This window comes from Sus scrofa, chromosome 3 (assembly GCF_000003025.6).
Source record: "Sus scrofa isolate TJ Tabasco breed Duroc chromosome 3, Sscrofa11.1, whole genome shotgun sequence".
NCBI lineage: Eukaryota > Metazoa > Chordata > Mammalia > Artiodactyla > Suidae > Sus > Sus scrofa.
In genome coordinates, this window is record NC_010445.4 from 108,024,540 (window position 1) to 108,052,314 (window position 27,775).

The 27,775-nt window shown below is 47.1% G+C and overlaps 1 protein-coding gene across 2 annotated transcripts in view; it reads left to right on the forward strand.

The window, feature by feature from the left end:
- XDH (xanthine dehydrogenase) overlaps positions 1-27,504 on the forward strand; it is a 64,984-nt gene extending 37,480 nt beyond the window's left edge. Inside the window, exons 18-36 of one of the 2 annotated variants that reach the window (XM_021085675.1) lie at positions 1,726-1,849; positions 3,499-3,618; positions 4,093-4,189; positions 5,073-5,197; positions 5,916-6,049; positions 6,479-6,566; positions 7,740-7,826; positions 13,670-13,861; positions 14,047-14,192; positions 14,448-14,529; positions 15,283-15,378; positions 16,288-16,416; positions 16,875-16,949; positions 19,263-19,315; positions 21,058-21,172; positions 21,826-21,891; positions 23,247-23,435; positions 25,082-25,258; positions 26,852-27,504. In XM_021085675.1, the coding sequence (XP_020941334.1) occupies positions 1,726-1,849; positions 3,499-3,618; positions 4,093-4,189; positions 5,073-5,197; positions 5,916-6,049; positions 6,479-6,566; positions 7,740-7,826; positions 13,670-13,861; positions 14,047-14,192; positions 14,448-14,529; positions 15,283-15,378; positions 16,288-16,416; positions 16,875-16,949; positions 19,263-19,315; positions 21,058-21,172; positions 21,826-21,891; positions 23,247-23,435; positions 25,082-25,258; positions 26,852-26,902 (2,146 nt within the window). In that variant the 3' untranslated portion in view covers positions 26,903-27,504. 2 annotated transcript variants of the gene reach the window in all.

The window sequence follows — 27,775 nt, forward strand, 5'->3', positions numbered from 1 at the left end:
AGAGTGGTCACCTGAACCTCTCTGTTGAAGTTGAGAGCTCAAATGACAAGAATCGCCACCTCTATGATGACAATGATGTTGATGATAAAATGCTCATATCACACTTATTTATTTATTTATGTTTTTAGCTTTTTAGGGCCGCACCCGTGGCGTATGGTTCCCAGGCTAGGGGTCGAATCGGAGCTACAGCTGCTGGCCTCCATCACAGCCACAGCAAGGCCAGATCCGAGCTGCATCTGTGACCTACACCACAGCTCATGGCAACGCCAGATCCTTAACCCACTGAGCGAGGTCAGGGATCGAACCTGCAACCTCATGGTTCCTAGTCAGATTCATTTCTGCTGCACCATGACGGGAACCCCGTACACTTATTTTTTTATTGCAGCCTGGTTTAAAGCATTTTACATGTATTGGCTCATTTATTCCTCACTGAGTGGTTCAGGAAGGGCCCTAATGTCCTGATTCTGGATGCGTGTTTTAGTCAGAGCTCTCCAGAGTAAATGCTACTCACTGTGTGTCGGTTCCCATGTACCTGGAGACCAGAGCAGGGCGTTGTGCAAGGTCCATGGGTCGGACCTGTCCTATACATCCTGTATCCCCTGCAGCACCCAGCACATTGGCCTGCATATGGTAAGCATTTTATTAACCTTGTCAGAATAGGCTACGATAAGATAGGAGAGAAAAGGAGGTATAAAAGGGAGGAATCGGGGTGGAGGAAAAACCGTGTCAAAAAGAAGACAAGATTATCCTGCTCGGTGAGTGGTGGTTTGTTTGTTTTTAAAGATGAAAAAAAATTTTTTCCCATTTAGGTTCCTCTGAATTCTTTTGTAAAAATGTATTTTATTGAAGCATAGTTGATTTACAATGTTGTGTTAGTTTCTGGCGTATCACAGAGTGATTCAGTTATACATATCTATAATAGTTTGTGTCTGCTAATCCCAAATTCCCAATCCATCCCTCCCCTACCCCCTATCCCCCTTGGCAACCACAAGTCTATTCTCGTCTGTGAGTCTGTTTCTGTTTTGTAGGTAAGTTCATATGTGTCATATTTTAGATTCCACATATAAGTAATATCATATGGTATTTGTCTTTCTCTTTCTGGCTTACCTCACTTAGGATGTTCATTTCTGGTCCCTCCATGTTGCTGCAAATAGCATTATTTCATATTTTTTAAACTGAAGTACGGTTGATTTACAATGTGCTAATTTCTGCTGTACAACAAGATGATTATACACATATACATGGGGTTATACACATATACACATATACATGGGGTTAGCAGATGCAAACTATTATGTATAGAATGGATATTTCATTCCTTTTTATGAACGATGAGTCTTCCATTGTGTATTTATACCACAGTCTTTATCCATCCATCGATGGGCATTTAGGTTGTTTCCATATCTTGGCTATTGAGAAGAGTGCTGCAGTGAACACTGGGCATGGATCTCTGAATTCTATCAGTGGACCCTTTGAGGGTATAGATCCCCATGCTAGATGATAGTATCCGTTCTTCCTGTGAGGTGATGGATGGTATTGGATGGGGAACTACAAAGAGCAAGCTACATAAGATACAAAAATACAGCTGAAGATCACAAATTTTCTCTCTTGGAAAAACTGCTGATATGTAGGGTTGAAGTGTGGCATAGTTCAGCATTTTGTCCAGTGGCAGGTCATCTTGCTTCAGTTTTCTCTCCTGGCTCTTCACACTTCTCTTTCTTGTAGGTCCATTGATATTTCAGAAGCTCAGAAGGTTCCAGGGTTTGTTTGCTTTCTCTCTGCTGATGATATTCCTGGGAGTAATGAAATTGGAATTTTTAAGGATGAAACAGTCTTTGTAAAGGATAAGGTATGTCTGGGATTTTTTTTTTTTAAACGTGAAGTTAGTGGAATTTGTTTTCATTCTTGCAAATCTCTAATCTTGAAAAGATGATACATTTGTACATATCTGTGGCCATCCCCCAATTATCCAGTATTGGGGACAAGCAATAAAGAGATAGAATATGCCTGGTAGCACTTTTACTTTTGACTTAATGTTTACTTATTTATTTAATTGATGACTGCTTCTTATACATAGTATAAGATGTAGTAGGATGACTACATGCCAAAGTGGCATTCAAAAAAGGCCAGGGACTGTTTTTTAGCTAACAATCAGTTTTTTTAGGGCTACAATGTTAAGCTCCTTTAGTCAAAGAAAATAAAAACAAATTAAACAAACTAACCAGAACAGAAATTACAATACTGCTACTATGTGTATTGATAATTCATTTACATGAAAGTTTATCTATTGATTTCAACTATATATGGAGTTCTTAAAAACTTTTTTAACCAAACATTCAAGACAGCTGCTACAAAAATTCCTATACTTATAGGATAGCTGTAAGACATTTGTTTTATAGTTTCAATATAGTTCAAATGTTGCAAATTAGAGGCGGATAGGTGTTTCTAAAGGACAAATTCAATTTATTGTTGATATAAAAGTGAGGGAGAGAATGAAAAACTGTAACTCTGAGATACAAGGACTCCAAAAGGAGAACATTCAATAGAAGACAAATTGCTTTATAAACTTCAAGAGCCTCTAAGATCATAACGAGCACCAGAGTTAGTGAGAATCAGCCAGGCTCAACAACCACTATGCTAACCAATTCAGTCAGTAACTTAATTGGGTTCCTGTTGTCATAAATCTCATATTCCAAAGGGATGAGGTAGATAATTTTTTTTTATTTTTAGGGAGATGTTGGAAAAAATGATTGATGAAGGAGATCCATTAAGTTTTTATACAAACTGAATTTATTTAATGGAAAGAAAACAATAATCATTAATTATTCTATAAATCTAACAACCAGCAAAACTGGTCATCAAGTCTAAGAATCAGTATTTGGGAACTACTGCTTTAGGGCATCTAGATGACATGTAAGACATGATTGCTGCCTTTGAGAAGCTTTTGGTATAAATCTGAGAAACGGAAGATAAAAGAGAGTGGGGTGGTAGAAAGAAAATAAAACTGGAAGTCAGGGGCTCAGATTTAGTCATGGTCTAGTACCAAGCCACTTGTGCCTTGCCATCTGGGTCTCCATCTCTTCATCTGAGATGAAGAGTTGTAGGGTAGATCTGAGTTGACAGATGCATGTCACCAGGCCATACCCTCCATTCTGCTGCTCATGGCAGACATCACCAATCAATTGCCACATTTTATCCTGGGCAGCTTCTCAACAGGCTGCCAGTACCATCATAATTGGCCTTTGGGATAAAGAGCATTTGCCATCCTGATACTAGTTATCTCCAAATCCTATTCCAGTTCTACTCATTCTAAACATGTATGAAGAAGCACATAACCCCAAATAGGAAGATAAGAAAATGAAAAAGCCCCAGGACACTCCTGAAATGTACCTTAAAAATTGTGGGGGCAGGACTTCCTTTGCTTTTTTGAACAATCCAAAATAATTCGCTTCATGAGGAGCGTGTTAATGTTCTTTAACAGTCTGGCTCTGTTCCCAGGTGACCTGTGTTGGACACGCCATTGGTGCTGTGGTTGCCGACACCCCAGAACACGCACAGAGAGCTGCTCATGGGGTGAAAGTCACCTATGAAGATCTTCCAGCCATCATCACAATTGAGGTAACTGAGTGTGGAGAGAGATGAGCTACCTGTCCTGGGAGGCACCTTTATTAGGATCCCCTAGAGGAGATTTGAGCAGCAGGTGGGATTTGACCGGGCAGGTTTTTAAATCTCCCCCTGCCCTGCCATGGTGTGGTCCTATGACTCCTTCCCCATCCTGCTCCTAGACTCAGTTCACCAACAGCCAAGCTGAGTCCTTCCTTTCCAGTTTCAGTTTCAGCTGGTTCCTTAAGAAATTCTTTGCTTTTCCTCAAGATCCATAGGGTTGCACGTCTATATCTGAGGAAATGGAGTAATAGGACACCTTGGGATACAACTGAGCTTACTTGAAGTCTGGATAAGAAACTTAGAGAGATGCCTAAGGTGACTTTTGTGAGGAGAGAGAGATAGTAATCCCAAGAGCTTCTCTGCCCCATTCAGAAATCACCTTCCACCCCTAAAGCCAAGTCACTGAAGCTTCTTTTTAATCCCCAGGATGCTATAAAATACAATTCCTTTTATGAGTCTGAGCTGAAGATTGAGAAAGGAGACCTCAAGAAGGGGTTTTCGGAAGCAGATAATGTTGTTTCAGGTATGGCTGCACCATGCAGAGTACAGATGAGGTGGCCCTGGTTTGTGAGTGAAATTCAAGAGCTACACCATGAGCCCTGGAGCAGGAGAGAGATTTCCTGACATTTCCTAACAGGAGAGTCTCTCTGATGTTTGTAGCAAATATACTACACAGATGGCTGGGCAGGAACTTCAGCTCTCGGTCTCTACTCTCTTGTCTCTAGGCTGGACATGCTTAAGGGATTCTGGAGCGATTATAGTGTGTCGAACTTGGAAGACCGTCAGGAAAGATAAGGGTCATGGATGCCTGGTCAGCCTTGGCTCTGCCAGGCCTTCAGCCACCCAGACTCCCGGTCCCCCATCTGCCTGAAGGCAGTCCTCACCCACCTCCACGGGGGCTCTCTCCTCTCCTCCCCTCCTCCCTCCTGCATTGAGCATTTAGGTCCAGAGCTCTCAGCCTGGGGCAAGGGTGCTGTTCAGACCCCTTTGGGAATTGTTTTCTGTGCATTGCTGACAGCTTCAGCTCTGGAAGATGCTGTTTACTTTCAACTTCTTCTGTTTACTTTCAACTCAATCACATCTGTTTGTTCTTTTTTTTTTTTAACTTTTTCTAAACTTTACCATAATAGTTTCAGAATCTTTGATTTCCACTGGCTGCAGGGAGAGGGGAGCTTCATATCTGTTGCATTTCAGTGTCATTCTGGTTTCTTTCTTGGGGTGATGGGTTCGTCTCCTGGATGGCTGAGACTTTGAGACCCTTTTCCACCCCAGAGAGGGAGCTGAAAAGTTATCTGTGAAAAGCTGGTTCCTGCCCAGGGCACTGACTGAGTACATCCCTCCCTTAAGCAAACTCACCGCCCCTGTAGTTTGGGGCTCACTGTAGGGGGGTGTTGTTGCTTCCCCAGGCGAGTTGTACATTGGCGGCCAAGAGCACTTCTACCTGGAGACTCACTGCACCATTGCTGTCCCGAAAGGCGAGGCGGGGGAGATGGAGCTCTTCCTAGCTACGCAGAACGCCATGATGGCCCAGGTAGGTGTCCTGGGGGTTGGTAAGGGGCGGGGAGAGAGGGAAATGTGGGCTGGTCCAGGAGGGGATGTGAGGGTGGTGGTCCTGGAATCAGGCCCTGTTGCCAGCAAGCTGGTGTCACCAAGCTTATTTGGTAACCTTTCTCACCTATAAAATGAGGTCTGGTAGGGTTGTAATGATTAGATGGGCTTTAACACTTCCATAGAGCCCAGAGAGTGTTAGGCTTTATCATTCCAGTGCCGTCTTGCCTTGGTCAGATCATATCTGGCCTCAGTTTCCTCCTCTGTTAAGGGAAGGAGCTGTGCTAAGTGTTAGCAACAGAGACCACGGAATTGTCTGCAGTGGCTCAAATATTCCCCATTTCTCCATTGCATGTAAAATGACATTGGTTGCCAGCGTTTGTGGCAACTGGTCTTGCCCTCGTGACCCACCAGTTCCTGGCCAAATGGAATGAGTTTTGGCTCTGAAAGCTGGCTATGACCAGCCGTTCCCCGCCTCCAGTTAACAAGTGTTTGAATTCAGTGTGCGGTGACTGATGGGTGTAGGACCCCAGTACCACTACCCAAGGGCTGCCCTAGAACAGGAGGGGGACTCTCGAATTCAGGAATTTGAGAATCCATGGCAGGAATTAGGCTTTTGTGTGTCAGGCAGCCTCTGGGTCAGGCGTGAAATCAGTCTAGGTGATACATTCAGTGGGAGTCTTTTGTTCTTTTGTCCACAGTCTTCTGTTGCCAGCACATTGGGGGTTCCAATAAACCGGATTTTGGTCCGAGTGAAGAGAATAGGAGGAGGCTTTGGAGGGAAGGAGACACGGGGCATTGGGCTGACCGTGGCAGTGGCCCTGGCTGCATACAAGTGAGTTCCCCCAGTGGGCTCTGGGAAGAAGAATAAGGCTGCCTCTGGCAGGAAGGCTTCCTGGATTTCCCCCTTGGGGAAGTAGATTCACCTTGTTTTGAATTTTCATAGCCCTCTGTTTCTACAACTCTTGGGCATAGGGGTGAGGGCAACATTACCTGGTTCACTGTGTTCAGACACATGTGTCACTGTCCTGTCTTCCTCACCTGGCTGTGAGGGCCCCAGTGGCAAGGACACACCCCACTCCGTACCTGTGTACTCCCTACCTTGTCTAGCAGTGTCTAGACTCCCTACCTTGTCATGCAGTCTGCTCAGTGTGCCGGGGGTGGTGGTGGGGTGTGCTAAAGAAGGCTTCCTTGCTGTTCTCATCCCTGAGACTCACAGGGCAGGGCTGTTGTAGAAGTTTCTCACCCTCAGTGCCTCCCCCAGGACGGGCCGCCCCGTGCGCTGCATGCTGGATCGTGATGAGGACATGCTGATGACTGGTGGCAGACACCCCTTCTTAGCCAGATACAAGGTTCTCCATATCAGGGGCTGGGCTGGGTGGGCACTGCCAGCTGCTTAGGAGACTGGGGATGAAGCTTCAGGGATCCAGGGAGGTACTCTGACTTTCTTAATGATTACCTGGAAAAGTTCAAAGAAGAAATAGTAAGGAGAGAGATTCAAATCAGCCAACAGCAACAGGGAGGTGATGCGGGCGGAAGGTGGTAGGTCACCTCCCAAGACACATCCCACGGTGGTGTGCATGACTTGTGTGAATTTGCTGGGGTCCAGATCTGGTCTCTGTCCACTCAGATTCGGAAACAGCGTGGGTCAGCAGATCTGGGGCACATCCGTCTTGCAGGATGGCCTAACATTAACGTGTTAGAGCCTGATGTAGAAGTCAGAATGGCTACTTAGGAATTTCCAATGAGAAATACAACTTCCCAGGGGGCTGGACAGGTGTGAACTGTCAGGGCACCTCCTCTGCCAGACCAAGTCTTCTGTGGTCCTGTCCCTTTCTGGGCTTCCGTGGATGCCCAGCTCCTGTTCTGACCATGCATCCTTCTCCATATGCCAGGATAACCGAACAGGTCCCAGTCTAGCCCTGTAAACCTGGGAGCCCTCTGTCTTCCCAAGCTGGCTTTGACCATCTCCTCTTTGGCCCCTTCTGACTCTGTTTCATGATTTAACCCTCCAAAAGGAATTCTGGTTCTCTTATTCCCAAATTCTTGTGGGCTCCAAGAAAGTAACTTGGTCTTATGGGGTCCACTCATGAAACAGCCCATCAGGGTTTGTTTAGATAGTTGGAGTTGGGAGAGCACATCCATGCTTGTGCAAAGGGCAACTTTTGCTGTCTGCTGGCGAGAGCTGAGAGAGGAGGCTCCAGTGTCTCTTCCAGCCCCGCCCCCGTCCTATCAGGACCAGCATCCCCTTTACCTCCTCACTCCCGATGCTAGGACCAGAAGCCAGGAGTAGGGAGGAAGAAGGAGTGTGGGGAGGTATGGCCAGGGTCCATCTCTGGGGAGATGTCACTTCCTTTCTTCTTCTCCTGGGCAGTCTGGCGCTCTCCTAAGTTCTCCTCTTTTTCACGGTGTGATGTCTTATGGCTGTCTTATGTCTGTTTTCTCCAGGGAGCATAAGTGGGAGGAAATGGTTAGAGACAGACAAAGGAGGGGACAGCCAAGAACTCACTCTCCTTTTTAATCAGGTTGGCTTCATGAAGACTGGGAAGATTGTGGCTCTGGAGGTGGATCACTACAGCAATGCTGGGAACAGCCTGGACCTCTCTCATGGTGTATGTGGGACCTGCCCCTGCTTCCTGGGGCAACTGGGAGGTCACAGGTGGGCCCCTAGCCTGTTGGTACACACAGGAATAGGCCTTGGTTCTTGCCTGTTATTGTTGCAGTAGCTTCCTACTTGGTCCCCAACTTCAGGGTCTCCATCCTTGGTTATTCTCTAAAGCATAGATGCTCATATTACTTATCTGACTGGAAACTCATCCTTCTGGTGCAAGATATTTTGCCAAGCAAGCAAAGTTAGTTTCAAAACTTTATGTGTAGTATGGTGACATTGTGTGTGTGTGTGTGTGTGTGTGTGTGTGTGTGTGTGTGTAAATACATGAAAAAAGTCTGATAGAACATAACACCAGAGAGTGATTGGGCAGGCTTAAGGGGGGTACATACTGTCATTTTCTATATCATCATTTCTGTGATGTTTTAATTTTAAGTAGTGACTTGATTTACCTTTTTAAAAATTTAATTGAAATATAGATTATATACCAAAGTTTGACCTACTTGAGGGACAGTTGACCATTGAACAATAGGTATTAGGGGCATTGCTCCCCAAACTCCCAGTCAAAAATGTATGTATACCTTTTCACTTTCCCCAGATTTACATACCAATAGCCTACTATTGACTGGGATCCCAACCAATAACATGAACAGTCCGTTAACACATATTTTGTGTGCAACATGTATTATATAGGGATGTTTTAAATAAAGTAAATTAGAGAAAAGAAAATATTATTAGGAAAATCCTAAGGAAAAGAAAATACAGTACTCTACTGTATTTATTGATACCATCAATTTAGATAATCAGTTTACATGATGAGCCATCTGTAAGTAGCGATATCAGTATCGTCTTATATGATACAAAACACTGTAGATGTAGTAATACATATCACAGTGCTACTAACACTACACATCAACAGTGAAAAGAATGTGAAAGAGAAATTGATATTTGTTTACAGATCTAGTGATTCATGCATTGATAACAAAGAAACAGCAATATGATTGCTTTTTATGGTAGCCCAGTGTAATCAGTATGATTGCTTTAGGGTAGCCTAACCTGTACACGAATGAATGAATGAATGAATGAATCATTATAAAATTTTTATGGCATACTGTAATTTTTATGGCATAAAGTATATGACAGTCATATGTAATACAGTGTTAGAAACATTGTTACTTTTTTGGTATTTATAAACATTTTTTATTAAAGTACAGTTTAAAACCCACTTACCTGTGATGATAGGCTGATAGAGTTTCTCCAATTAAAGAGTGGGACATACTGCATATTAATGTAAATCTTTGAAAGCAAAGTTTTAAAACATGAAGAAAATATTAATTAATATTAATTTTATGTTAAGTGTCACTTACCTTATGCCTAATAAGGATAGACTAATTGGCTCAATTATGAGACTTCATGTTCTATCCATGTCGTACCTAACTTCTTAATTTTTTAGTATTTCTAGCCACTGCAGTTTGCGGTTTATCTGTGCAATTCGTCAGCTTGTTGCAATCTCAGAAAAAAAATTCCAACATATTTGCTGAAAAAAATATAAGTGGACCCGTGCAGTTAAAACTATTTTTTTCAACGGTTGGCTCTATGTAATTTAGTGGTTTTAGTACGCTTAAGGAGTCAGGCAACCAGGACTGCAATCCAGGTTTTTTTTTTTTTTTTTTTTTAACATTTCCATCACTCCGCAATGGTCTCTTATGGCCATTTGCAGTCACTCCTGTTCCTACCCCTCACGCCCAGATGACCACCCACCTACTTTCTATCTTTATAGATTTTCTGGTCATGGCCAATTAATGTAAATGGAATCATGTACCATGTATTCTTTCGTGTCTGACTTTTTTCCTCTCAGAATATAGTTCTTGCGGTTCACCCAAAGTTCTTGCGGTTCACCCAAGTTATAGAGTGGCTCATTCCTTCATTCCTTTTTCCTGATGAAGAATATTCCATTGTTTGAATAGACCATGTTTTGATGTTTTGTTTTCCATTCACTACTTGATGGACATTTGGGTTGTTTCCAGTTTTTAGTTTTTATGGATCATGCTGCTTTGAACCTTTTCATATGACCTACATTTTTGTTGTTTTGAAAATTAACAAAGTTACCTTGGTGGTACTACCTTTTAATTTTTTTTCTCCCTTTTTGGCCATACCCACAGCATACGGAAGTTCCCAGGCCAGGGATCAAATCTGAGCTCCAGCTGTGACCTTTGCCCCAGCTTCAGCAATGCTGGATCCTTAATCCACTGTGCTGGGCTGGGGATCCAAGGCACGCCTCCACAGAGACAAGCTGGATTATTAACCCACTGTGCCACATCGGGAACTCCACCTTTTAAGTTTCTTTTTTTTTTTAAGGGCACATGGAAGTTGCCAGGCTAGGGGTTGAATTGGAGCTGCAGCAGCTGGCCTGCACCACTGCCACAGCAACGCCAGATCCAAGCCATGTCTGTGACCTGTATATACCACAGCTCACAGTAATGCCAGATCCGTAACCCACTGAGTGAGGCGGGGGATTGAACCCAAATCCTCACAGATACTAATTGGGTTTGTAACCCACTGAACCACAATGGGAACTCCCACTTGTAGGTTTTTTAGATCTTAATTGTATAACCACATTCTTTATATATGCATAGATTCTTATAGTTAACAAAATGTAAACATTTCAGGGAAAGTGCAAGTTCCCCATTATTCCCACTTTGGACATGCTAGGGGCTTCTCTACTTGGCTCAATTAGGAAACTTCATACTTCAGATCTAGTATAAGAACCTGTTCAAAACAGGAAACATTTCCAGTAGTCTCACCAGTTATAATACCTGCTTCTTGGTGTTGTATGAAAAGTCAGGTTGAAAAAGATACAGGACTTGTCCCCAAAGATTTTCCAAGTTTTAAAATTCAATCCAGCAAATATTTATGGAGCACCTGGGGTGGTGACATAAAGAATATGGCATTGTTTGTGCTCTCAAGAAGTTCACAATATAATGGGGGAGAGATAATAAAAGACAAAATGAAATAGAAATACAGTTGACAAAGTGCTAAGGGAAAGCAAAAATGAAATTGAGACATAAAAGTCATCTAGGATGGCTAAGACGGAAAAAAATCGAAGACCCCAAAAGCAACCTGTGGGAGAGAGACTATAAATGTGGGAGTAAACTAAAGCCAGACTGAAACAAACAAATAAAAGCTACCATTTAGCTCATCAGAGAGATGAGTTATTATACCTTAAAGAAAGAACAGGGTGCTATAAAAATGGAGCAGTCTGAGAATAAAAATGAAGTCTTGTGAATTAAAACTGTGAAGCAGAAGCATTGAAAGAAACCTAAGGTGCTCTCTTAAAAACAGAGAAAACAATGTGGAAATATAGCAGAGAAAATCTGAGAAAAATCTGAGGACCAGTGCCGGAGACCCAAAGTTTCAGAAAGAAAGAATAGGGGAAAAAAGAGAGAGAGAGAGGGAGAGGAGGAAACTATTAAGAAGTAACTCAAGGGAGTTCCCACTGTGGTGCAGCAGAAATGAACCCGACTAGTATCCATGAGGATGCAGGTTCAATCCCTGGCCTTGCTCAGTGGGTTAAGGATCCGGTGTTGCCGTGAGCTGTGGTGTAGGTTGCAGACGCGGCTTGGATCCCAAGTTGCTATGGCTGGGGTGTAGGCTGGCAGCTGTAGCTCTGATTTGACCCCTAGCCTGGGTACTTTCATATGCTGTGGGTGCAGCCCTATAAAAAGCAAAAAGCAAAAAGCAAAAAAAAAAAAAAGTAATTCAAGAAATGTCCCCAAATTAATGGGCATACATTTTGAGATTAGAAGAACCAATCCAGGAACTAGCACAATAAAGGAAAATAGACATATGCTGATTTATATTAGTGTGAAATTTTAGAAACCTGGGAACAAAAGAGATTTTACAATTTCTAGGGAGGAAAAAAAAATCAGAATTCAGTCCAAGAGTTGGAAAGGCATTGATTGGATTTCTCATTTTGGGGGGCTAGAATGCACCAGTGAAATGCCTTCAAACTGCTGAGGGTAACTGGGAACCTTATTTCCAACCTGGAACGCTCTGTACAGCCAAATCATGAATTAAGGGTGAGAGTAGAATAGACATTTCAGACATGTAAGTCCTCAGAAAATGCCACTCTGTAGACTTTTTTTGTGTGAAGATATTGAAGGTTGTATTCCAATAATATGAAAGTGTGAAACTAAGAAAGGAGAAGGCATGGGATTAATTTTATTATTATTATTATTATTATTTTTTGCCATTTCTTGGCCCGCTCCCTTGGCATATGGAGGTTCCCAGGCTAGGGGTGGAATCAGAGCTGTAGCCGCTGGCCTACGCCAGAGCCACAGCAATGTAGGATTCTAGCCGCGTCTGCAACCTACACCACAACTCACGGCAACGCTGGATCCTTAACCCACTGAGCAAGGGCAGGGACTGAACCTGCAACCTCATGGTTCCTAGTCGGATTCGTTAACCACTGAGCCAAGACGGGAACTCCAAGAAGGCATGGGATTTAGAAGCAGGAGCTGTGGTGTGGAGAGAGGCAGAGGGAATCCCTAGGACACTGAGGGGAAAACTCCTGGGTGACAGCTGAACAGAGCCTGGGGGCATAGATTTAATTTGGAGCAGGCCGGAAGGCTCCAGAAACAGTTTCTTCAGAAGATGAGACGAAGACAAAATTGGGTGTGTTCAAACATGTTGAGTACAGGTTTCTAGTGATGTGTGCATGGAAAATGAAGCAAATAAAACCATAACTATTAACTCCAAAGGGGAGAATATTATCAAGAAAGAATTAATCCTAGTCTAACTATATGGTTCACGTGTAAGTGATGTTTACAGAATTATTAAATGGACTATTGATCAGATCAAAGTCTGACAATGGGGAGGATGGGAGATAGGAGGCTGGTGTGTATGTAGAGACAAGGGCATAGGTGGAAATTAAATGCTCCTTTCCATGATAGGAAAACAATGTAAAAGTCTAAGGCTGAACAAGTAAAAAAATAGTGATATAAACACATTTGGAGACGTGGGAGGTCGTGTAAATAGCTGATGGAGAACAAGTGCTTCCCAGCGGTGGAAAGAAGGGAAGTGGAGCTGCTGTTCTGTATAACGTGACTTCTGGAGGTGTTTGATCCTTTTAAACTCTGTGCAGTATGACTTTAATGGGAATACAAGCTAATTGAAAATTAATTCATAATACCCCCAAGTTTTAAAAAGAGGCAAGCGATCAATTCCAACTAGAGGATCTGGGAAGGGCTTCCCCGTGTGGGGGCAGAATGGAGATTTTAGCAGGTGGATATGGGGAGGAGGGGCGTTACAGGTGAGAGTAACATGCAGTCAGCAAAGAGGATAAAAACTATTTTGGGGAGAGAGTTCCCTGCTGGTCTAGTGGTTAGGATTTGGTGCTTTCACCACTGTGGCCCTGGTTCAATCCCTGGTCTGGGAACTTAGATCCCAGATCAAGCCACTGCACACTGTAGCCTAAAAAAAAATCTATAGCAATATTTATCTATCTATTTGTTTATCTCTATGTATCTCTCTAATGGGAAAGGTCAGAAAGTGTCTTGAATTCCATGCTTGGTCATACACAGACTTCACAATGGCGATATTAACTAAATGCCAATTTCAAGCACATGCTTGACCTGCTATGACCTTATATTTTTGTGAGGCATAGATTAGAGGGTAGACACACAGAAAGCCAGGTGTGCACTCAGGAGGCAGTTGAAATATCCCAGAGCAGTTGACACTGCAGCTTCCCAAGGCAGGGATGGGTTATGCAGCCCTTGAGATGCCTTTTTTGAGGAGCCAGTGTAATCCATGCCCTGTTCTCTCCCATTTTGGTTTCTTCTGCTTCAGATTATGGAACGAGCTCTGTTCCACATGGACAACAGCTATAAAATCCCCAACATCCGGGGTACTGGGCGGCTGTGCAAGACCAACCTGCCCTCCAACACAGCCTTCCGGGGCTTTGGGGGGCCCCAGGGGATGTTTATTGCTGAGTACTGGATGAGTGAGGTCGCAGTGACCTGTGGGCTGCCTGCAGAGGAAGTAAGCTGGCCCTTGGTGGCGGGGGTGGGGGTACACATCAGGGTGGGTGTATCTTGGACATCTCCTGTGGGGACAGAGGATGGACCCACACTATGAGGGGCTGGGAGCTCAACTTCAAGTTCAAAGCACCCCCTGCCCTGGTCTCTTGCCACTGACAAGGCTTCAGTGTCTCTCTCCTTGGGCAGGTGCGGAGGAAGAACCTGTACAAAGAAGGGGACCTGACACACTTCAACCAGAAGCTTGAGGGGTTCACCTTGCCCAGGTGCTGGGATGAATGCCTGGAGAGCTCTCAGTATCACGCTCGGAAGAGCGAGGTTGACAAGTTCAACAGGTAAGCGCCAGGAGGGGCGGAGGCTGGCGTTCTGGCCTCTCTAGGGTTTCAGATTCAAAATAAGAAGCCGATAATTTAATAGATAACATATGAGGCTGCTGACACAATGAAGCACAAGTCAGTTATGACAAAGACTAGGTGAGCCTTTCCAAGGATACCCTGTTCCGATTTTGCAAAGCTGTGGACCGAAAATAGGTCCCATCTCACATGAATATGGCCGAGAAACTGCTATGAGAATGTTTTTCGTTTCTCCAGGGAGAATTGTTGGAAAAAGAGAGGATTGTGCATAATTCCTACCAAATTTGGAGTAAGCTTCACAATTCCTTTTCTGAATCAGGTAATTGCTTTATATAATTGTGTCCATCTCCACTGCACTGGGGCCCCATTTCACCCCCTGTTTGTGGTGTTGCAAGGGAAAGCCCGTTGTCACGAGAACGGAGCTGACCAGAGGGGCTCTTTGCTGTTTACGTGAAAGATGAACTCACACATCCCTATTTGAGCCAGGGTCAATTTCCTAACCTTATTTTCCTGATTTTAGGACTATGGACAGCTCCTCTGCCTTTCTGATCCCAAGTCTTCATCCACAGAGTCAGGACAAAGTTATTTGCCTAGTTCCCTCTGAATTTGGTGACAGAGAGATAGGGGGAAAAAAAAAAGTAGGAGTTCCCGTTGTGGCTCAGTGGGTTAAGAACCCTGCTAGTATCCATGAGGATGCAGGTTCAACTCCTGGCCTTGCTCAGTGGGTTATAGGTTCAGCATTGCTGTGAGCTGTAATGTAGGTCACAGACACAGCTCGGATCTGGCGTTGCTGTGGCTGTGGCAGCTGCAGCTCCAATTTGACCCCTTGTCTGGGAACTTCCATGTACCACAGGAAGGTGCTAAAAAGAAAAGAAGAAAAGTAGTTTTGCAGACCCCTAAAGGACTATATAATTAAATCATGAGATTTATCCTGCTTTGATTTTTGTTTGGGGTTTCTATCCGAAATGCTACTGCTGGTTTTCTTTTCCCTGAGCTCTAGTGCTTTTGGCTCCAGCCCTTAACTGAGTTGGGATTTACTGAAATTTTTGTTGGTATCCTTCTCTTCCCTCAGGCAGGCGCCCTGATCCACGTGTACACAGATGGCTCAGTGCTGGTGAGCCACGGGGGCACTGAGATGGGCCAAGGCCTCCACACCAAGATGGTCCAGGTGAGCCGTCTGGCATCCTCTCTGGCACCATGGGGTCTGTGTGAGGGAAGATGCTGAGGGGATGTGAGCAGTGCCACCTACCAAAGGCAGAGGCAGGCTTGAGCTCTGGCCCTGGCCCTGCTTCTCAGCATGTGACCTTGGGCAAGTCTGCCCCTCCTCCTGGCCTCAGTTTCCCCATCTGTGCAAAGGGATCAGCCAGGTGATAAGTCAGGCCGTCACCAGCACTCTAGGGCTCTGTGACTGTGTGGCAGGTGTGTATGTTATGTGTTAAAGGTAGTTGGCTCCCCTCGCACACTGGGACTCCTCCCTGGGGGCTGGATTAGAGTTGGTGCACCTACTTGGCTCGTGGGCACTGGCCAAACAAGGTTTCTTAAAAAGTCAGGGTTCGTGTTGGAGTTCCCGTCATGGCTCAGTGGTTACGAATCTGACTAGAAACCATGAGGTTGCAGGTTTGATCCCTGCCCTTGCTCAGTAGGTTAAGGATCCGGCGTTGCCGTGAGCTGTGGTGTAGGTTGCAGACACGGCTCGCATCCCTGCGTTGCTGTGGCTCTGGCGTAGGCTGCTGGCTGCAGCTCTGATTGGACCCCTAACCTGGGAACCTCCATATGCTGTGGGAGCGGCCCAAGAAATGGCAAAAAGGCAAAAAAAAAAAAAAAAAAAAAAAGCCAGGGTTCATTTTAAAAGGCGCTGTCCATCACCTTCAGGTTTATGAACTTTTTTGTCCAACCAAACCATTCTATGCAGTGTTGCTTCATCAGACGTGACAACATCCCAGTCTCAGCAGAAACGTGGTTTAGGAGATATGACTTTCTTGTCTGCACCATTGCTCCTGGAGCCCACCTCGGGGAGAAGGCAGCCAAGCCCCATGCCAGTCCCCTCCCTAGAGGGTGACGTCCTCTCTCTCCTCAGGTGGCCGGCAGAGCCCTGAAGATCCCCACCTCCAAGATCTACATCAGCGAGACGAGCACCAACACGGTCCCCAACTCCTCCCCCACGGCCGCCTCTGTCAGCAGCGACATCTATGGACAGGCCGTCTATGTAAGGAGCTGCGGGGTCGCCGAGCTTGGGGCCAGCCCAAGGCTCCTGGCCTGGAGAGTCCCCGGGGGGTGGGGGAGCTGGGCTGGGTCCTTGCAGGCTCTTGGCTGTGGCCATGCCTCTGGCTCTCTTCGCCAGGAGAACACCAAGATCACAGAGGGGCCCAAGGATCAGAGCCCCTTCTATCCAAGCCAGGAAGGATGAGCCTAGGAGTGGGAGGGGAGAAGGCGTCTCCTTAGGGATCCCTCCGCATTTCCCTGCCAGCCTCAGGATGGGGCCTGGGAAGTGCTCTCCAGGGCAAGGCCAGCGGCTTCTGCGCTGGGCTGTGGACACTCGGCAGAGGGTGGCGGGGCTGTGTGAGTGGCACTCCGGCACAGCATTGCCTGGAGGCCCTCGGGCTTTGCCTGGGTCTGGGATTGCAGAGGACTGAGGTGTCTGCTGTGCGGGGATGTGTTCTTTAGGAAGCTTGTCAGACCATCCTGAAAAGGCTGGACCCCTTCAAGAGGAAGAATCCCAGCGGCTCCTGGGAAGACTGGGTAAGTCTGAGCTGGTCCAGGTCGCTCTTGCAAATGAAAGGGAACTTAAGAGCAGGGCTCTGTCCCCGGCCCTGAGCAGGAATAGGACATCAGGATCTAGTCACACAGGCAGAGCTGGGGTGCTCTGTGCACTTTCACAAGACAAGCAAACGCTCAGCTTTGCCCAGCCCCTTCTCTACAGTTTTTGTATTGGCGGGAAGTCACTCAGGAGAATTTTTGATCCAGGATCTTGACAGCCCTGTGGGAATTGGGGGTTCAGCTGCCCTGGCCTCAGAAGATGGGGTGACTGCTGAACATGGGTCACGAGAAGTCTTGGTCACTTGGGGCTAGTCCTGCACCCCTCTCGTTTGCAGTCTTTTTTTTTTTTTTTGTCTTTTTGCCATTTCTCGGCCGCTCTCGCGCCATATGGAGGTTCCCAGGCTAGGGGTTGAATCGGAGCTGTAGCCACCGGCCTACACCAGAGCCACAGCAACGCAGGATCCGAGCCCCGTCTGCAACCTACACCACAGCTCACGGCAACGCCGGATCCTTAACCCACTGAGCAAGGGCAGGGACCGAACCCTCAACCTCATGGTTCCTAGTCGGATTCGTTAACCACTGCGCCATGACAGGAACTCCTCGTTTGCAGTCTTAATGAACCTCGGTCTCCTGGAGGACTGCCCTGGGAGCCGCCCCCCTGCCCCCAACCCAGCTCTGGGTCTGTGTCCCCTGAGACTGTCTGGGAGGAAGCAGGAAAAAGACGTTAACGCAAGAGTTTCTTCCGTCCCTGTGATTTTAGGAGAGACACCACAGGCACTGGTAATGAGAATGAGCCCAGTTCTGACTTCTGGTTCAGAGGCCTGTGTGAGGAACCCTCGGAGGGAAGCTGCTAGGAAATCTCTCTCCGGCGGGGGACTTTGGCTCCCCCTACAGGCAGAAGTAGCAGTGGCGGCCCAGCTTCACCTCCCCTAATGCTGGAATGAAAGGCGCGGATACAGTAGGAACGCATACCAGCTCAGATGGTACAAGCCTCCCTCAAGAGATTCAGCGAAAATAAGCTGTTTCTCTCAGACCCACTCATCTTACTGAACCTCATACAACCTCTGCCCCCCAGCCCGCATTCATAGATACCACGTGATGGGGGGTTGACTTTGGCAGTTTGGATTTTAGCATGAATTTGTGAGTCTGTTGACGTGGGCTTTGTCCCCAGCTGCTGGCCATGTAGTCTAGTGTTCCCTATAAGTAGATAAACACCTGAAAGGCCGTTGTCAGAAGGGCGTAATCAGGAGCTGACAGGCATCAAACCTCTTTAGGGTCCGTGCTGTTCTGAAAAACAAGCCCTTACTGCCACCACTACTATCTGTGTATATACTGGATACCGTGTGCATATGGCAAGGATCCTAGAGAAATTCTCCAAACCTTAGTTTTCTCTTCTGTAAAATGAAGCTAATATAGCACTGATCTTACTGGGTTGTACTGAATGTTAAGTGAGGTAGTGTATGCTGAGTACTCAAGAGTGTCCATTACATAGTGAAGTGCTTGGTAATTGACAGTGATCACGATACAAAAAATATCAACAACAAATTAAATCTTGGTGCTGTGCCTAAAAAACAGAGAGAACGAGAGAGAGAAGGAAGGGAGGGAGAAAGAAAGAAAAGAAAGCGACTCTGTAGCTAAAGAGATAGAATTGATGGAAAGATGGATAGCTTTATTACTAGGAAAATATAAGATCACAACGCTAACATGTTAAGTTATCAAAGGAGCAATGGAAGAGTTGCCGGTAAATGACCAGAGTAGGATGTGATCACAGGACAAGTGGATGAAGACGTGAGCTTAAGCTGGTTGTTGAGGGGAGAGAAGGACTTGGACAAATACGGCAGAAGAGGCACATAAATGAAGGTCTAATGTGTGGCGACGTGGAGGGGATGGGGAGAGGTCACACTTGAGTTTGGCTAGAGTAGCAGTGGTGTGTATTACATAAAGCCAGAGGGACGACTGGGGTCCTTAACATCAGGCTTTATTGCTCTACAGGCAGTAGGGAGTCATCAAAAGCTCTGGAGTAGGGGAGTGACATGGATAGTGCGGTGTATTAAGATGATGGCTCTGACTGGGCTGGGCTGCACAGCAGGTGGAGAGGCGACTTGCGAAGGGACCTAGTGTGGGGCGGGCAGGGGGGGTAGTGAGAAGGTGAGAGAAGGCGTGGAAGTGAGAGTCACTAGTGAAAAGAGGAGATGAACTTCCAGAGGAAGAGGATGAACTTGTGACGGCTTAGTGCTGGGTCAGGGTTTCTGGAACCCCTGCTTCCCCTTCCTCACGGCTGTTTCCCCTCCTCAGGTCACGGCTGCCTACCATGATAGAGTGAGCTTGTCTGCTACTGGGTTTTATAAGTAAGTATGGCGCTCATCTCACCCACCTTATGTATGTTGTCATCCTAACCTCAGAAGCCCCTCCAGCACTGAACTCTCCAGCTGTGGCCAGAGGAGAGCAGTTCCATGGAAACTCTCATCTCCTCAATGGGGTTCCACTAATTTCAGTTTAAAGATGCTCTGAAATACACAGACTTACCAAACCATGTGCCAGAAGCATGAGCTGACCCATCAGAAGACCTCTGTTCTAGTTCTGGTCTTACAGTTTACTTGGGGGAATCAGTGGTTCCCTCCGAGCCTGTCTCCTCATTTATGACACGGTGGGACCTTGACCAGCCATTCCTCGCCAGTGTCCTCTTGCAAAAGCCAGGCGTGTCTGGTGTCGTGAGTTATTCCCCTCTTACTTTGTGGTGTGCATCCGGTTTCTTTAGGGAGGCTTTCCTTTAAAAGAATGAGGGGAGGCTTTGGAGCAGGTGGTCTTGTTACAAAATGCAGAACTCGTTGGAACTTACAGTGAGATTTAGAAAAGAATGCACATCTTCTGTAACTTTAAAATTCGGTAGCAGAGACCCTGCCCACCTGATTTAGAAGCTGTAAAAAGATATGATTGTATTTACTGGCAGTTGTCATGTTTTAACTTTCTCTGGGAAATTTAACAAGGACCTCTTCTTCCCGGGTCAGTGGATTTAGAAAATAGTTCAATGTTTGCTTTCAAAAGTCTTGTGTTAATTTATGAAGACAAATTATATGAATATATATTGGGCAAAGTAACATCGCCAGACTTCCACGGGTTATGTAATATCTGACCTACACAAACTAGTGCAGATTTTCTCATCAGCCCCTATTTCATTCTTGGAATTGGCAAAACCGAGGTTATACAAAGGGAACAACCAAATGAAGATAGCACAGAGGTCAGGGAAGGTGATGTTTCTCCTGGGGAGAAGTCTTTTTCCCTCAGCCCTATGTTTATTGGTTTGGTTTTCATGTAGATTCTGATCATATCAGCTCACATTATTAATGCTGTGTGATGAATAGAATCACATAGATACAGAGCACTGTAAATGCTGGGTATGAGAATACACAGACACACATTCATATGTGTGAATTATGCACAATTAGAATTGTATAAAAATGTTCAGAATTGAAAAGGAAAAAGTATAAAACGGGTATCTGCTTTTGTTAATAACACTCCCCTCAAATCATCTGTCGAAACTTAGAAGGGGGTCAGAGGAGGAGGAGGAGGAATACCAGGCAGGTGGCTGCTTCAGGATGCACCAAGGCTGGCATGAGGTGCTGACTCTGTTACCTTTCACCCTGAGAAAGGTGCACAGCCCCATGAGCAGGTGAACTTGTTATGAAGAGCCCAGGAGCCAGCATGGGTAGAACCTTTGGTTCTGAGACCTTGGTAGATCCCTTGGAGTGTGACTCATGTCCTCCATGAATCGGACCAGTCTGTCACCTCCATTTCTACCATGGAAAGGCCAGCCTGTTGGGACTCGACACTGCTCAGCTCTAAAGAGGGTTCATATAAGTGGCTGTTGGCAAAATAGAGTAGAGACGAGACAAAATGCTCCAGAATGCCTGGGTTCATGATCAGATTCAAAATGTTCAAAACTCGTGGACTTTTTTGAAGAACAGCTGAATAAAAAATAAAACCTTTGGGATCTTAAGATTTTATGGGACAAGCTCTTTGTGTGTGTGTGGTGGAGCAGGGGACATGTTCATCTTAATATATGTGCTGTATTTTCTCTCTTCTCCCCCAGGACACCTAACCTGGGCTACAGCTTTGAGACCAACTCAGGGAATGCCTTCCACTACTTCACCTATGGGGTGGCTTGCTCTGAAGTGGAGATTGACTGCTTAACAGGAGATCATAAGGTAAGAAGGTTGCAAAACTTTCGTACTAAGGGGGAAAAGGGAAGAGAAACATCTGCATTGCAGTACAAAGAGCTGACAGGGAAGAACTTTCTGGTTGGGAAAATAATACCTTACATCACGGCCTGGCAAACTTTCTATAAAGGACCAGAGAGTAAATAGTTTAGGTTTTCTGGGCCACAGAGACTCTGCCTCAATTGTTCACTCTATTCTCAGAGTGTGAAAACAGACATGAATGTGTGTAACCAGATGAGCATGGATGTGTTCCAGTAAAATGTAATTGATGCACACTGAGTGTGAATTTCATGTTGTTTTCATGTGCTACAACATGTCTTTTGTATTTTTGTCAGTCCTTGTCAAATACAAAAACCACTATTAGTTTACAGGCCCAACAAAATCAGGGAACAGGCTGGGTTCAACCCCTGGAACATAATTCATCAACCCCTTCCTTACATGGTCGACCCAGACTCAGGTTCGCAGCCCCAGGCACCTGAGGACCTGCCCTTTGCACCCACTCCAGCCTGAGTGTGGCTGGAGCACTCTGCTGGCTAAAGTCCTCTTCAGGTTGGCCCCTAGTAACCTTGGGGTCACCAAGAGCCTTCTGTCCTTCCGCACTGCCCATTCTAAAACTGCTTTCATTTTGCTCTCTGCACTAGAACCTCCGCACAGACATTGTCATGGATGTTGGCTCCAGTCTGAATCCCGCCATCGATATTGGACAGGTGAGAATCTGGGGGATCAGGGTGGTGATGGACGTGGCCATGGTGTGTCCTGCTGCCTCTGGGGTCCCCAGCCTCATGTCCACTGTCATTTCTAATCAAGTCTGAGTAAGGTGCCAAGTGGGTCTCCCTGAGAGGAGGACTTAGGTAGATGGGTGCCTACCCACCTGTTGGGGCAGAGGACAAATCTCTGTGGATGACCTTGGGAAGGGTGTTCAGAGGTCAGAAAACAGGATGATGAATGGTAGGAACCTTGGGTGCGCACACACACACACACACACACACACACACACATACACACACATATGCATAATTAATTGGGAGCACACAGTGGAATGGAGATTGAGTTTGGGATTGGTGTGCAGGCAGTGGGGTCTCAGGTCAGAGGAGTTTGCCCCCTCCCCGTCTTCCACCGAGGACAACTGGGAGGTAAATGCCACTAAGCATGGGGTGGTGGAGGGTTCTGGGGGCAAAAGACATGAGTTTCAGCAAGAGGAGTAAAGGGATGCCTGAAGAAAGTCACTTTTGGAAAATACGAGCACGTGGGGCAGAGTGGGCAGAGCAGGCGGAGCAGGAAGAGACAGAGGGAAGAATCAGGAACTGAAGTATTGACCATCTGGCCGAGTGTGTTCATTGTAGTTCTTAAAACTGGACAGTGACTGAGGATACAGAAACCTCATCATTTACCTCTTCATTAACTCACTGAGCGACCATGGGGGGATCTTTGCCTCTGGACAGGCGCTGAGCTCAGTGCCACGGACTCAGAGGTGCTTAGCACCCCCCCGCCCCCCTCCCCACTGAACATACACGTTTAGTCACACTGGTGCCACACATCACGATTCTGTGCAGGGAGGCTACGGGAGCAGAGTGTGGGCAGCAGAGCGTGGCAGGTGCCCTTCAAAGATCTGTGAGCTGCAGCAGAGGCACCTTCTCCCAGAGGGCGGGCGGGGCTGGGTGTTCGCAAAGCCTGGATCTACTGTCCAAGACCATCCTCTCCTGTGGGGCTTCCCCAAAGCACACGGTCCCACTCAGCACACAGGAGCCTCACTCAGCTGCCATGAGCCCACGAGCTCATGTCTCAGCTTGGGGTGGCTGTCCCCCCGTGGTGGTGTGGAAGGAACAACTCCTCCTGCCCGAGGCAGGTGTTCATGGCAGACACACCTGTCATTGCCTGTCAAGTTCCAAACTGACTTCAGAGTCTGTTCCTTTGCTCTGCTGACACCAAGGCCTGGAAAAGGCCCAGGCCAGTTATATGGAACTAGGGCTGGAGCCAGGGAAGCAGGGGGTGCGCTTTTCAGCTTTTCTCCAGGCTCCAGTGCAGGCGGGGCTGAAACCCTCTGTCTCTGTCTGCCCTGCAGGTGGAAGGGGCGTTTGTCCAGGGCCTTGGCCTCTTCACTCTGGAGGAGCTGCACTACTCCCCAGACGGGATCCTGCACACCCGCGGCCCCAGCACCTACAAGATCCCTGCCTTCGGCAGCATCCCCACCGAGTTCAGAGTGTCCCTGCTCCGTGACTGCCCCAACAAGAAGGCCATCTATGCCTCCAAGGTATTGTGGCCCTGGGTCTGTGCTGCCTTCCGGTCTGCAAGTTGGGAAGCCATGGGTGGCGACGAGAAGTTTCAGCCACCACCATGGCTCTGCAGGGGCTTGTATGGAAGAGAGAAGAGGGCTTGGCACCAGCCTGGGAGGAGGTGATGGAGGGGTGGGCAGTCCTGCCAGGAAACACAGGGGAACTGGATTGAAGATGACACCACCTCTGTGTGGTCAAAGCCCGCTCTTTGGGTGCACCCAGAGGGATCTCTTAGTTCAGTCCTGCAGATCAGATCCTGACCTGTGCCCAGGTCTCAGTGTGCATCCCCGATGCTTGGTCCTAGAGCTGATCTCACAGGTACAGCACCCCCCGTCATTCCCTGAGATCAGCCTATTCATAGCACACAGGGCAGCACTTCTGTGCACACGCCTTCCCTCCTACAGTGGCCGCTAGACCTAAGGCTTGATCAGCACGCCTGGAGGGCTGTAATCCTCCTCCACTTCCTCTCTTACCAAAGAAGTATGAAAATAGTTGAAAATCTGTCAAGCTGATTGAGATAGTTGTTGATCTAAGAAGGGAGACAGGTAATTGCTTGTAACCAATTTGACACACCCCTCGTTCATCTCCTGCTTCACTGTGGGAGGACCTAGGACACTCTGTGGTCCTTGCTGTTGGCTCTCACACTTTAGCATGCATCAGCCCTCTGGGGGCTCATGATAAAAATGTAGCTCCATGGGGCCTACCCTTAGAAATTTTGATTCTGTGGGTAGGTCTGGGGTTGGGCCCTGGAGCCTGCATTTTTAACAAGCATCCCTATGGTGTTCCCGTTGTGGCTCAGTGAGTTAGGGACCTGATGTTGTCTCTGTGAGGATGAGGGTTTGATCCCTGGCCTCGCTCAGTGGGTTAAGGATCCAGTGTTGCCGTGGCTGTGGCATAGGTCACAACAGCCGCTCCAGTTTGACCCCTGGTCCAGGAATTTCCATATGCCATGGGTGTGGCTGTAAAAAGAAAAAAAACAAAAATAAGCAAACAAAACAAACAAACAGGTGTCTCTAATGGTGTTCATAGTCCCTAATCTATACTTTGGCAGGGGATGAAACCTCTGCTGGAAAATGTTTTCATTCCTGTTTGTCATGATGCCTGTCTTTCAGCAAATTGTAAGTGTAATTATGGTGCCTGTAAATGCTGGTGACAGAATTGCAGGTAGATTATTCCCCTAGGCTTATTACTGTGTTGAAATGATTAAAATTCAGATTATTATTATTTTTGGCCACATCCAAAGCATGTGGGATTTTCCAGGCCAGGGATTGAACCCACGCCGCAGCAGCAACCTGAGCCACTGCAGTGACAATGCTGGATCCTTAACCTGCTGCACCACAAGGAAACTCCAAGTTCAGATTTTTTTTTGTTTGGTTTGCAAGACGTAATTATTTAATATAGCTTTTAATGGTCCATTATATTTGCCTGGTGACATCAGAGAAAACACATAGTTATAGTTAAAAGACACCTGCCCACAAGGTTGAGTCATTCACTGAATTGATTGATTTAAGCCCCTGATTAATTTTGACTTCCCGTCCGGCCTTGCTGGTGTGGCCATTAGTGCTGGCGGGGTTCTGGGCATCACCAGTCCTGGTGACCCCGCGTCTCTGCCCTGTCCACTCAGGCTGTGGGGGAGCCACCCCTCTTTCTGGGGGCGTCCATCTTCTTTGCCATCAAGGACGCCATCCGCGCAGCCCGAGTGCAGCACACAGACAATAACACCAAGGAGCTCTTCCGGCTGGACAGCCCTGCCACCCCAGAGAAGATCCGCAATGCCTGCGTAGACAAGTTCACCTCCCTGGTATGATGCCTGCTCAGTCGGGGGAGGTGGGGCATGGCCGGCTGAGGCCGGGGAAGGTAGTGCTATGGAAGGAAGCGGGGGGGTGGGTATTAGGCTTTCTCTCAACTGGAGGTCTTGGGTCCATGCCACCCCCCTGTCGTGCAGCTGAGGCACCCCCTAACTGACCAGAAAACAAGAAACCCCTTAGAGTGGCAGCTTGCAGCTGGGCCTCCTGAGAGGAAGGGGCTGTGTGATGCATATGTCTACCTGCAGATTTCATTATTTTCCATAAAGATGAGGATGATGGATAAATTCCAAAAGAGCCTCATCTTTAGTGTCCATCACTGGCATTTTTGAGGCTCTTTGCTGAAGACGTTGTATGAGATACTAAGGAAAGGAGACAGAGGGAAAAAAGAGGAAGGAATGAATGAATGAATTAGATGGACCACCTTTGTTCTGTGATTACCACGTGCCAAGCTGATACTGGGGTCGCAGAGGAGCTCCAAAGACTCGGCAGCCTTTTAGGAAATCAGATGCTTGCACTATGGGGTGACCAGTTATTCCTGGGATCAGGGGTGGAGCTGCATGTAGCAGGATTTTAGCCACAAGTCCAGGTCACTGGAATCATTGTGTGATTCCCTGAGTGACACTTGTGGACGATGCCTGGCAGAAGGAGACCATGCTAGGACAGTGCTAGCCACTGCAGGAGCCTCAGAGCTAGCGCAGTCTGGGGTCGTGCGGAAGGGGGCCCCGCACACACAGGGCTCTCTGATTGCTTCTGCACGCTCGCTGAGTTGGCAGAACTGGGTTCTTCCTGATTCCCATGTTGGCTTTTCCCCTGGGTACTTGATAGGGAATTTGACAGGTGTTTTGGGGTTAGAGGTGAAGTGGGTACTCGTGAAGCCCAGTGCTTCCAGGGATGGAGGAAACAGGAGAGCCCCCGGAGCAGGTGCATCTGCCATCCATACCGCAGGTGAGGCAGGTGGATAGGTTCCTACAGCTTTGGCTATAGGGGGAGCGCCACATGGACCCATGTGCGGGGGCGGGGAGCAGGCAGTAAGGATGCCCACAGCTGTGCAGCAGCCTTTCTGGAGCCCAGCAGCACAGCCCCAGTGCCACCAATTACCCGAACCCCGTTCCCCCAGGGGAGGGGTGCTGCAGAGTTAGCTCCTGGCACACTGGCTGATGCAGAACTCAGTGGTTTGATGATCCTCTCCCTCTGAGGCCCAGATGCAAAGCATAGATTCGAACCCAAGCCCCTTTGCTCTGATGACAACACAGCAGTGATTTAAGATCCCTGCGGTGGATTTGCATGAGCAGCTGATTCATGAGCCACTTGTGCTTTTGATGGACTGTGAGTGCCAGCGAGAAAGGACCACTTCTGTGTTTGGTCATCCCCATGTCTAGAGCCTGTCACAGTGCCTGCCACATGGAACATGCTCAGTAAAAATAAACGAGTGACTAGGAAATTAAGGGGTCCTGCTCTGGGGGCACTCCCAGTAGTTGGGGCTGCAGGGTGTCTGGTCTTGGAAGGGTGGTCGACAGTGGCGGGAGGGGCACCATGTCTCGATCTATGGGAAACCCTGCAGTAAGCTCTCCATTGTTCCTTCCTAGTGTGTCACTGAAGTACCAGAACACTGTAAACCCTGGTCTCTGAGGGTCTGAAGAAGAAGCCCCCGTTGGAGTCTCCTTATGCTCCGCTGGGGATTCCATGGACGATGGCACTTGTCCTGCAGAACGTGAATGTGTGAGAGGTGCAGGTGGATGTGGTGTGACTCATCAGGATAGTGCTTTGGAAGAACATTGACTGCACCCAAAGATTTTGATCGAAAATATGATTTATAGACATTATAAGAACTGTTAGGCTCAAGTAGCTAATCAGCAATTAGCATCATTTCATGTCTGTTTTAATCACATGTCTGCAATAGGTTTAGGGTGTGTGCGTTCTGTGTCTCAACTCACCAGACTTCATTACCTCAAGGGCTGATGGTGTCTGTCCTTCAAGGAGGAGCCAGCTCCAGAAAACTCCAGAAGCTTAAACCAAAGTTACTCTAAATCTGGACTTTCTTTCAAACCAGTGAACATCATGTTATAACCTCAGATCCCCCCCTCAGACTTGCAATGGGACAGTGGGGGTGAGATTCAAACCACTAACCACGTCACTGGAGAGAATAAAGAATGAAACAAATTGGATGTAGTCTTTTTAAGCCGTGTAAAGTAAGATTGTTCTATAGCACCTAAAGCCAACAAACCCATCATTGACTGCCTACAGTGTGCTAGTTTCTTCTCTTCCTTTCATGCGTTAAAAAAGACCAAGTTTAAAAATCTTCAATTGGAGTTCCTGTCGTGGCACAGTGGAAACGAATCTGACTAGGAACCATGAGGTTGCAGGTTCAATCCCTGGCCCTGCTCAGTGAGTTAAGGATCCGAGGTTGCCATGAGCTGTGGTGTTGGTCATGCAGCTCGGATCTGGCGTCACTGTGGCTGTGGCGTAGGCCAGCAGCTGTATCTCTGATTAGACCCCTAGCCTGGGAACCT